General features: G+C 45.6%; 1 protein-coding gene across 4 annotated transcripts in view; it reads right to left on the reverse strand.

The window, feature by feature from the left end:
- Positions 1-1,950: 1,950 nt before the first annotated feature.
- The window catches only part of TTYH3 (tweety family member 3), a 78,582-nt gene continuing 68,372 nt past the window's right edge, over positions 1,951-12,160 (reverse strand). For 3 of the 4 annotated variants that reach the window (XM_061473527.1, XM_061473524.1, XM_061473526.1), the window contains one exon: positions 1,951-7,541. In XM_061473527.1, the coding sequence (XP_061329511.1) occupies positions 7,526-7,541 (16 nt within the window). In that variant the 3' untranslated portion in view covers positions 1,951-7,525. The remainder of the gene's footprint in view (positions 7,542-12,160) is intronic. The other variant, XR_009746933.1, reaches the window with a different exon arrangement.

A 12,160-nucleotide genomic window follows, 5' to 3' on the forward strand; every position in this document is an offset into this window, starting at 1 on the left:
TCTGTGGTTTACTGATGGGTGTGAGTTTCAGCCATACAAATGCACAAAGCACTTAAAAAACACACAGCATCAACAGAGTTAAATCATTGCCTTCCAAGGAAACAGGCCATACTTGTGCATGTACAATCCCCTGGCACCAGCGGCACCAAGGGTACCCCAGAGCCCAGCTCAGGTCCAGGCCTGCAGGATGTGGTCCCCTCTCAGCAGCCTTCAGACTGGCTCTGCCACTTAGTAGTGACATCCAGGGCCATCAGCGTGGGCCTTAAGGACAGCATCACTGGGTAGTTTGGGAGCTTTCTGTTTTAATGGATCCACAGCGACCAGCACTGCTGGAGCCATCTCCTGCCACCCAAATCTGCCCAGAGGCTTTTCCATGCCCACTCCCACCCCACAGTTGTTTCCTCTTCGCCCCAAAATACCCTCTGCTCCCCCCCAGCCTTTATCCTAGAGCTCTACTTCAGGCACAGAGGCAGGAGGTGCTGTTTGGTGATGGGGAGCTTCCCAAAGACACACAACTGGTAAGAGATGGGCTGAGCACAGGGGTAAGAACAATGGAGGCAGGAGAGCAATCCCTTGATTTGACTGGTGTGATCAGGCAGAAAACAGATCAAGAGAAGGTAAGGTTTACAGGCAGGTAGGGGCTTTAGTTCACCACTTGACAGCGGTGCGGCAGAGCGGGCCTGCGATCAGAGAACAGTACAAATGAAGAACTAAAAAGAAACCCACGATAGCCTGGGGCTGAGACGAGAAAGAGGAGCCCGCGCTGAGCTGCGCCAGCTCCCCTGCCTCCTACCAAAGGCACGTACGTACATCTCATCAGCTGGAAGGGGGATGCTTCCGCAGCGGCTGAGCCGGAGCTGTAACTCCCATGGCATTCCATCATTCGATGATCCTCAGCCTGCCAGGCCCCCAGCACAGACCACTCAAGGGGGATACAATCCACAGCGTTTCTGAAGCATGATTAGCGCAGCTTCCCCCAGTGGGCACATCTGCATCGATCATTTCTCTTCAGAGGTTCTGCTGAAGCTGTCCAATTCCATTTTAACAGTCCAGGCTTCAGACTGGATTAGAAATCCCCAAGTCTGGGATTTCTAACAGAAACAAGATAAGGCTGAGACCTAGAAGCAAAGTAAAAGCCAGCCCTGCTAATACCAGTGCACATGCTTCATCTCACAGCGCAGGACTGACACTACTGTTTGATTTTTGTAGTAGGGACATACATACGTATATAAAGATATACTTTTATTCCTTCCACCCTCTAGTAGCTATTAGACTGCATGATTCTTTTATCATAGAATCACAGAATGGTTCGGGTTGGAAAGGACCTTAAGATCATCCAGTTCCAACCCCCCTGCCATGGGCAGGGACACCTCACACTAAACCATGGCACCCAAGGCTCTGTCCAACCTGGCCTTGAACACCACCAGGGATGGAGCATTCACAACTTCCCTGGGCAACCCATTCCAGTGCCTCACCACCCTTACAGTAAAGAACTTCCTCCTTATATCCAATCTGAACTTCTCCTGTTTAAGTTTGAACCCGTTACCCCTTGTCCTGTCACTACAGTCCCTAATGAAGAGTCCCTCTCCAGCATCCCTATAGGCCCCCTTCAGATACTGGAAGGCTGCTATGAGAAGCATGCAGCTTCTCTTCTTCAGGCTGAACAGCCCCAACTTTCTCAGCCTATCTTCATACAGGAGGTGCTCCAGTCCCTGATCATCCTCGTGGCCTCCTCTGGACTTGTTCCAACAGCTCCATGTCCTTTTTATGTTGAGGACACCAGAACTGCACACAGCGCTCCACGTGGGGTCTCATCTTCTCTTCCTGGCTCTTCCCCAGTATACGGAAGGTAACAACATTCAGGCAGGTTTATGAACAGAAAACAGTCAGGATATAATAACCCATGAATAAAAAAGGGAGAGAAAATAAGAGTCAATCAATAGGAACAGTGGTTTTAAATCGTTTATTTTTAAAACATGAAACCCAAGCTGAATAGAAACCACAGAAATTACATTTAGGTTTTGTTGTTTAGTATTTGCAAACCAAAAAGTTACAGTAAAAAATAGCTACATTACAATCAAGAGAACTACAGAATTCAAAGTAAAGATACAAAAAAGAAAATGGGCTCAATCCTCTTTAATCCTCACAATTTAAAAACGTTTTGGGTAAGTGCAGGAACACTTGAAAGGAACTAGCAGGTCCAAAGTCTTAAAAAAAATTATATATATTTATATATATTATATGTATATAAAGTGGTATGATATACAACCATTATGGTTAAGAAGAACAAACAGAAGAGTTACAAAAAGGCCAGGTACATGTTCACCAGTAGGTTTCTGTGCACAGTGTCCAAGAAAATAAACTTCCCTCTGAATGATGTGAATAGAACTCATGGGGCCTCCCGTTACCAAGGGACCTGAGGCACACGACGTGACGCTGGGCAGCTGGACCCGATGCAGAGGACAATGAAGGGAATGAAGCTTTTCTGGGACTTGAGGGGCCTCCTGGGGAGAGGCCCCTGGAGAAGTCTTGGTGTGAGATCAGAGGAGGAACAGGAAGGAAGGAGTCGGGAATTGCATAGTGAGGAGCAATGTGGTATCAAATATGCAGAGCACCTAAGAGCTTCATGCTACAGTTATCTATCCTCTTTAGGAAAGGAGTGTTTTGAACGTTCTGGTTGTACATCAATTTATGTTCCACTTTGTTCATGCATGCAGCTGCAGGGGCTGGGTGAACACCCGGGTGCTCCAGGCCACCAGTAACCCACTCCTTTTCTCTCCCAACTGGGAAACACCATCAGGAGATCCCCCCCCAAAAAAGCACAGATCACTTGCTAGCCACCTAGGAACTGCTACCGAAACATCCCACATGTCCAGGCCTCCTGGGGAAGCCATCCATAGCATGCACACAACAGTATCTAGAAGAGGGGAGCGGGCTGCGATGAAAGAAGCCACCTGGTTTTAAAGGTACAAATGAAGTCTGGTCAGGTCTGTTCTCTCAAGCCATTAGATCTACTCCCTGGAGGGCTTTTCCCCTCCTACCCAGAGATATTCACTGCGTTACACTAACACAGACTTGTTGAGCTGGGGAAAGTCCTTGGCTTCTCCTTGGTCCCCAGATAGGAAGTACTTCAAAGCCAGCTCCTCTCCCTAGCTCCCACCTCATCTACTCCTGAATCAGGTTGGGTGGCTACAAGCAACAAGCCAAGACACCTCTCTTCTTCAAAGGGCTCAGCATGGTATTTCAGTTGCTGCTGGAAGGAAAAGGTGGGACCAGGGGTGAAGCAAGGGTTTATCCACCCTCTCCTGTCTGCTATCACCCTGCAGCACCCTAAGCTCTTGTGAGTAATGGCTACGCAGCCCCCCGAGAAATGGGTTTACTCTCAGGAAGGCCAAACTTTTTCATGTATTTTCAAGGAACAGCTCTGGAAATCCTAACTTAGGATCACTTAAAACCCCATGCACTGTGTCCCCATCAAAGCACTCAAATGAACACCCTTGCATCTTGGCTGAGATGACTGTACACGGAAAATTAACAGCTATCAAATGGAGAAAACTGAAAAAGGACAGGAGGGGAAGGGAGCACTCCATCCTTCACATTTGGGTACATGGATGCACGCTAAAAACCTTAGCTTGAACCCTTTTATCAGCACATAAAATGAACTCAGTTTAATAATACATACAGGATACAAACACTACAGTTATATTCCCAAGACAGCACAAGAAATTCACAGCCAAGTCTTGATTCGATTTCCTTTACAATTACAATGCAGTCTTGAACACTGGACATGAGAGTCCAACATGCTATTTACATTTCACATTGTGGAGATGTTTGTGTGCTTGGAAGAGTTCTCAGTTCCAAAAGAAAGTGTCATTCACACATGATGATGCAGTGGAAATAAACCAAGCCAACCAGACAAGCCAATGGCCACATTTGTGCTTCTGAAAAAGTAACATGAAGTGTCTTCACCGATGGAGTCACCTTCAACCGGACAAGCTGCCTTCCACGTTGCAGTCAGTGAAGTGTCCAGAGGCCAATCTCATCTCCCCTGAATTCTGGACCCTTTTGATAGCAACCAGTAACATTAAGAGTAATGTTCCAATAAGGTCAGCTGGGATACACCAAGTGATATGGCCTTGGTGTTTTGTCACATTAAAAACAAGAGAGACACAATGGAAGAGAGAGGAGTCTCTACAGCTTTACCTCCTACAGCTTGAAGAGTTTGGACTCCCTCAACCATGAATGCCATCTAGAACAGATGAGTCTTCGCCAGATAGCACCTGCTGTTCACCCGAGAGGGAGGCACAGAGCCTGGGAGACCTTGGCTTTGGAAAGTCTGCTCCTCAGACAGAATGTGACCATATGGATGAGACCGACTGTGTCGCAGCCATAAGAATAGGCAAAGGCCATCTGTTCTTCAGCAGATCCGTTCAGACCAGCCCGCAGGAATGCCACACTGTTGCTCAAGGTTCCAGTAAAAACAAAAAAAAAGAGAAGAAAAAATAAAAGTAGTAATAATAATAAACCCAAAAGAAACCCATTTGTCTGTGTTTCCTATCCAGCGCTCTGCACAGCATGCAGCGGGGCAGCAGAGTTCCAGGATGCTTTACAAAAGTGCAATATCCATGTCAAGTAAAGGAAGTGCTGGCTGGACAAAGGTACACAGCTCACACTGCAGTCACGTTATGCTGGCCTCTAGAGAGCAAAATGTTATTTCCGGAACATTCTTTCCAGTTATGTTTTGAAGTCACAGAGCACGTATCTCCACATCTGTGCCTTGCTGCAAGCCCCAGACTTCGTCACAAGTTGTTCTGGGTGTTACAAGTGGCTATGCCAAACCTTGGAAGGAAGCAAGTCGAGGTGGCTGCTCCATTAGATGCTGCAAACACAAAGGCATAGGCTCGCTCCCTTGGTAGCCCTGCTGGCACAGACAATACCAGCGTGGCAATTTAGATCCAACCCAAAGTGCAGTCACACGCATGTTCAGGATGCATTCTGTATACAGAAAATTCAATATACAGAAGCACTTGTTTACACAGGGTTCCCCACACCCTCCAGCCTTCAAAACACTTGCCTTCAATGAGCAGGATAGGGCCACAGATTTTAGGGCAGCTCCCCTAGAACTGACAGTGCAAGTAGTGATCCAAACACATCCTTGCAAAGAGAGATGATGGCAGAACAGCTCAGTCTTGATAAGGATTATATGGCTCTTGCTTCTTTCTTCAAAGCAAGGGGAATGTTCAGCTCCCCCCACATAGCAGTTGTGCGCTTTGAGCCCTGCAAAGCTGACCACACCACATGCTTGCACACCAGCTCTTCTGGTAGGCTTTTAGACAGGGTGGAAATGGTGCTCATGAGCCACAGTGTCTCTCCATACCACTTGTGACTACATTTCCCTGCCCTTGTTGTTTGATAACACAGAGGTATGTTTCAGTGTGAAGCCCATGTCTGAAAGGGCAAACTCAGTCCTGAGCAAGAAAATTCTGTTTAAAGAGTGTTAGGGTGAAGTTTTCTCCAAAACCTTCTATTCCTGTCTGCATGGTGGTACCTCTTTCCTGTTTCCCTCACTCCATTGCATGGTAACAGCTTTTGCAGTCTATTAGTGGTTTCTATCTAAGTAAGAGTCTCAAAGCTTGCTCTTCCACAGAACTGGTACCATTCTACAGCAGAATCCATCATCTGCATTAGCTACCTGCTAGGAGCAATTCCTACTCACTGCAAGAAGGCAACTGACTTGAGTAAAGGCAGATTGGTAGATTCTGTGCCTCACAGAGCAAAACCATGGGGTAAACAGACACAGAGTCTGAACATCACTGAGGTGGAGACCAACTGCCTCTGCCAATGGCTCAACTCCAGTTTGAGAGACATTTCCCACTTTATTTCCTCTGCCAATTCTTTAATGCAATGCTCAGCAGCTACACTAAGATGCCCATGCTCAGAGGTAAAAAGGAACATCATCACTACCTTACTGAAAGGGCAGTACTCCACAGCACATCCCAAGAGGCAGTCTCCTCTTCCAGTAGGAAGCTGTCAGTGCCCTTTGGAGCCCTGCTCTTCAATGGGAAGTACAGCACCAATGGAGAATGTTGCCCTCTTCCAGGCACCCCAACTGCCCCTTTGCAAGCCTCACGTCTAGGAAAAATGCCCTACATGTGCCTTAAGACGGTCAGATAGTGGTCAGCAATGTGCCTTGAGAAACAAAATGAAATGAAATAGAATAACATAACTTGTTCTGACAGCCACAATGTTCTCCAGATGTCATTCGGGTTTCTGACCCTGGAACACAGAAGATATACTGACAACGGTGTGACTTTGTTAGGACTGAGGCTCCAAAAACCTCCTTCAATGCCAGTTCAGCAACTCTGTGCTGTAAATCATGATTTTTAATTGTTTTTTTTTTCTTAAGAAAATAGAAAGTCCAGCAGAGTTCACAGGTTACCGCTGCAGGGAGAGCTTGCATTTGCTATGAATCCATTGCTGCTTCCAGCCTCTCTCGCTTTTGCAAGCTGGCTGTCCCGTAAGACCTAGCATCAGAGAGCTGAAACTCTTCAGTGCAAAAATATTCCCCATAAAGTCTTACAAGTCTTTTCCTGGAAAAATTTGGCACCAAGAGGGTGGCTGGCTCCTGCTTGATCTGTGTGGCGGCCTCAGAAAGGCAGCACCCAGAATGCCACCTGCAAATACCTGGGCTTCCCTGGTGGAGCAGAGAGGTCAGGTTCAGAGCAATGGACAGGGTAGTTCACTGGTGCTGGGACCCCTTGCTCCTCCTCAAGAATTCACAAGCCAGATACAGTGGGAATGAAAAAGGCATTTTCTTAATGTTTCTTTTTAAAGTTAACCAGGGCAGAGGACTGGGTTGCTCTGGAAGAGCCCCAGACTCCCAAACAACAGTGGATATGCAGTAACACCATAAGGCAGGAGTTTCCCTCCTCCCTCACACCGGGTACTAGACCGAGGACTCCCACCACAATGCTGCATTGTGCATTGACTCAGCATTCCCTCGCTGTATGCTAGTCACAGGCTTCTTCAGTGTATGACAGACTGCTGATGCCACTGCAGAAGTGAAGATCACGACCATCTTTCACTGAGCCCCTCTGGGGAACAGAAGGGGAGCAAAATAAAGGGGGAACAGAAGATATTCACCAACTCTTTCAGATAGGCTACTCTAATCAGTGGTGGACCCAGTTTCTTGCCTGGGGGCTCTCAGTGGCTTGCCTGCACGTGCTTGCTCTCTTGCACATCAGGCAGGTACAACAAGGTGAAGGCTTAAATTCAAAAGGAGCTTCCACTCCAGTGGACAGGTACCAGGTTGGAGGGGTGGTCTGGACTGGAGAGACAGGAGGAGCTGCACTGGATTTTGGGCAGAACAGCAGGATTGTTCTACGAGGACAGCACAGGGGCACAGCAGTTGGCACATTGTTTAGTCTGACTGCATGTGTGGGTTTTGTTTTTGCTTTTGCTTTTTCATTTTAATGCACACTGCCAGCATCTGGACGAGGTTGGTTGGTGGCGAGGTATTTGGCTCTCATGCTGGAGGTGTACTGGAGGAAGACAAGACAAAAAGAAACAAAACAGAACAGAAAAGTAAGTCAGAATGACTTAATGTAAGCACAGAACCACAGGTTACGACCACCTCCCTGCATTAAAAGGTCTGTATTTACAGCAAGCATACCAAGGAGCATAACAAGGAAAGTTTCACAAGTCCACTCTGAGTAACACACTGTCAGCCTGCTGCTAGGTCAGAGCAGATGGGCTTGTTTTACCCAAGCCCTCTACACAGAAGGAAATCCAATAGCTATTGAGTTGAAATATGCCATACTTTGCTAGGGAGAAGAGAGGGAAATGGAAATGATGTAGACGTAAAAACCCACCTCACACCTTCATCCTCTCTTAATCATGTTCTTGCTTTCAACCACGCCACAAAAGGAGGTTGAAAAGAAACTGAGTGTGCAACTGCCTTTTCACATTGCATTTTATAGCAATGAGGTCATCAGAAGACCACAGATGGGCAGTTTGAAAGAAAAGTGTGGAAGAATGAATCTCTGAACAATTTATGCCCAAGAAAGAACAGACCCTGCCAGGCTGGAAACAGGCTGCCATCAAACAAGATGATATTAGCTAACAGTCATCAGATGGGTAATAATCCATTGTGACTTGGGATCCAACCTGCATACCATTCACTGATGGACATGACTACAGACCGGGGGTGAGAAGAGAAGGCCAGCAAGATGAAAGGTTGATTTGTTTGGGGGGTATAAGGGGTGTTTTATTCTTATTTTCATTTTTATTCTAAGAAAAGTAATCCAAAAGAGCTCCCAGAAGCTCCGGAGGTAACGTATGTCATTCAGCTCTGAATAATGAGCTAAAAAAGGCATGTAAATACCACCCAGCAGTAAGAACAAAAGGCTTTGCCTCTTTATGCCAGTGTGTTCAATGCCTTCATCGTGACCACATTACTGCTTCTGGGATTCTGCTACCATGATACTAATAACCAAGCAATGAGGACAGATATTTTATTCCTCTTTTTATACCCAGTGGAGCTTGAATAATTCTACAATGCCCACATCTTACTTCCCAAGAGTGCCCTTCAGCATCCTGACTTTTTATCACCTTTAAAACTGAACCACATAAAACAGCCGGTTAAGCGGGTAAAGAGACAACTGAAAGGCAGTTCCACACCAGGAGTTATGATTTATCTTGCCCACTGGGAAAGAACATTATGAGGCATCTTTAAGCTCTCAAAAGCTCAGCGGTCCAAAGGCATTTTCAGAGTATTAACAGCATTTTATCAGTTTTCTTTCAAAGGCTGACCCAGGCTGAATCTCTGCACAATAGAAGCAAGAAACTGCTCCTTTGGCAGAGCTGACCCCATCAGCATAAGATGAAGACACCTGCGGCTTTATTTGCACATTCATCTTTCAGCGTCTTCCATAATTGGAAAAACTTTCTGCAGAACAGAGATCTTAATATGAAACTCTGGCCCAGAAACGGCATCTATATTTAGAAGACAAAGGGTACATCTGTTCTTTCTGGGTTTAAGATGTACTTTTTTTTGTCAGCGAGAAGGCAAAAGGTAGAAAATTCCAAGCTGAGCCAGTTTAAGGACTATATATGCTGTACAGTTTATTAAATGTGATTTCTGGTTCAGAAATAAAGGTAAGGCCGTTATTAAAACATATGAGACTAACCCAACAGGCTCAGAGAGGCTTAGAAGTCAAGGAACTTTCTCACAGAACAAGTAAGGCATGTTTCAGGTAGAGCAGTGCTGAAATTACCAGCTAAACATCATGCTAAGAGGGTCTTGGAAAGAAAACTGAGTGAGCTCATTTTCCATTTGTATTCTCTATGGTGACATGGGATAGGAGATGAGTATGAACAGAGAATTCCAGGTGCTAAGGTTTTGGAAAAGGTATTTAGGAAAAAAAATAAATCTCAGATCATGGAAGGTGATCGTGCGTCTTCCTGGACAAGTCATATAGGCTCAGCACACAACATGCAACATCAACTTTCTTTAGAGCATTAAAATCAATAAGGGTCACTTGAGGAACTGCGTTTCAAGGATGTACAAAGTACACCGCATGGAGGAAGGAGTTGTAAAGAGTTCACTCCTTCCTCCACCAAGAAAACAGCCCACAGTTCTTTAAGTGTCACTAAAACAAAGTAATCAGGAACATGAGATTTGGACAGTCAAGCAGAGGGCATTTTACATTCAAACCTACCTGCAATCCACCACAAGGAACAAATCAAGACTCAGAGTAGTCAGAGTTAGGGCTGATGTTCTCTCCTTAACTCAGGATTTTTGCTCCTTTGTACCTTTTCCCATTACCATTTGAACCAGTTACTCCTTCTGTTAAAGTGTATTTTTAATGACCATGGTAAGTACCATTGAAACCTGGGAGCAGAGAGCTAACACTTCACTGGCCACCTCTCACGACCAGCCCAGCTCTATCAGCATGCACTGGATCTTCAGTCACTGCATTAGACCCCATGTATGAGTGCTCTGCTCCACATGCTGTTGACAGTAGTTCCTCATCCAAGTCCTTCAGTGCTTCCTCTCCCGGGAAGCAGAGGAAAAATGCTGTGGAATACACAGATTCCAACATCTGGACAGAGCAGCAGATGAAGACGTATCAGCAGACACTTGCCAGTCACACTGATAAGAAACCAAACTGTATTACTGGTAGTTAAAACAAGTCTTTAGCTCCTTTATAAAGTAATTCTAAAGACTTAACAGCCTGAGCACAGTTCAGAGCTAAGGAGGCCATTGACTCTACTCTGAGGTGACCTGGATACAGTGTCTGACACAGATGTAAGGTGTACAGTTGCATTTAGTTTCCTTTAAAGAGGAGCTTTCATAGAAGGTTAAAGAACATACACAATGCAGTCATTCTTCCAGTACTCTTGCTGGAAGTACCCATGTGCCTATACACCCTCATTGACCCTTTCAAAAACAGCACAGAGGACAAGTTTCAACCCATAGCTTCACCACACTGCCAGCTACCTTAAAAAGCGTACCTAAAAAGGCTTCTTGTTACCATTTCTGCTGGTGGCTTGTGCTATTGAACACAGCACACCTCCCAGCCACTTACCAGTCAGCTAGGACAAACACAGCTGATTGCACACAGCTTTATTTTTGCATTAGTCCAAAGAAAAACAGTCTCTCCTTCACATTCAGCCTTGTTGAGGGTATAAACTTTCATAGGTATGGTTTGCCAGCAAACACTAGTTGGGTACTTAACACATACAGCCTGTGTACAAAGGAATCTTTAGTTGCAAATAAAATTAATGGGTATAATCAGTTAATTTTAGAGATCATAAATTCTACCAACTCCTGTGACCTCTGCAGCCCATGAGTACTTCACAGCTAAGCAAGCTATGCTGGAAGGCCACTTACCATATGAAACCATGACTGAGAGTATAAACCATTTACTATTTGTGGTTAAAAAACCCACACATACTCTCTTCAGCTACCCTGACTGATTTCCTGCCAGAGCTACTCAGGTAATTCAATAAAGACCAAAGCTTCTGGATTCAAGTTCTTAAAAGTTGATCTACCCCTTAAATAGAGCACAGTAAACACAGAGGGTTTGGTATCATGTATGGGAGGTACAAGATGCAGGGAAACAGGCAATTCCAGCCAGCGGGTTCTCAATTCAAAGGGACTGAAGTTTTCCAAGTTAAAAAGAACAGAGCTTCTGTTTGCTTTGTTTGTTTTTAAAGTCTTGGAAAGAATGCAATGTTTTTTTCTTAGCCCTGCAGACAGCCACATTAAACTCTGGGTGTGACCTTAGATAAATAGAAGACAGTGCAGAATGAGATCAGGTGATGTTTCAGCCCAGAGGAGATTTAGTCCAGAATGAGGACACCAGAATGTTCCCCACTCCAAGCAATCCTTTATTTCATGGGATAGACCCATCTAGCATCACTACAATACCACCTGCAGGAACCAAAAAGCAGAAAACACCACCATGAGCTGATGCCCAAGAGCAGTCTTTTCAAGACTTAAGACTGAAGGAAGTTGTGACCCTTTCAAGGGGGCTAGCACCATGCTTCAGGACAAGTTTGTTTGCATTCATGCACCATGGCAGAGGGCATCAAGGACACTTCCCAGCATGTCACAAGGCAGGCAGACAAACAGCAAGAGGCAGCAAGAATGCAGACCAAGCAGCAACATGATGGAAAGCAATCCAATGTAAGGCTGACAGAAGTCCCACCAGGAATGGCAGAAAGGAAGGAACAGCAGCTTCATGGACATATATTTCCAGGAACAGAATGTAAGATAGGGGTCACTGATTGCATGAGCCAAAAGCAATTCTGTTCCAGCTGGAACCAACACCTTCCAGTTACTGTGTGACTGCAGCTCCCTTGAAGATGCACTGTCCTTCATGCACAGGTAAGTTGCCTGGTAGCTCTAATTACACCCTGTATTCAACCAAGCTCAAAAACTACAAAGCCTAATGCAGACCAGTCTACTCTTTCTGTAGGCACGTGGCTTTGTCATGGACAACTGCAAGGGAGGAAACATTGGCTATCTTGGACAACATCAGCAACTACAGCCCATTAGGAATTCAGACAGCGAAATGGTACTAGGGGGGCCCTGTCCACAGAGCCTGTGGGACACGGATGGGATGATATGGACACACAGAGAACAAAAAACAGT

This window comes from Pezoporus flaviventris, unplaced genomic scaffold (assembly GCF_033815535.1).
Source record: "Pezoporus flaviventris isolate CSIRO_AGI_PZ_B2104156 unplaced genomic scaffold, CSIRO_AGI_Pfla_v1 ptg000078l, whole genome shotgun sequence".
In the NCBI taxonomy this organism is placed as follows: Eukaryota; Metazoa; Chordata; class Aves; order Psittaciformes; family Psittacidae; genus Pezoporus; species Pezoporus flaviventris.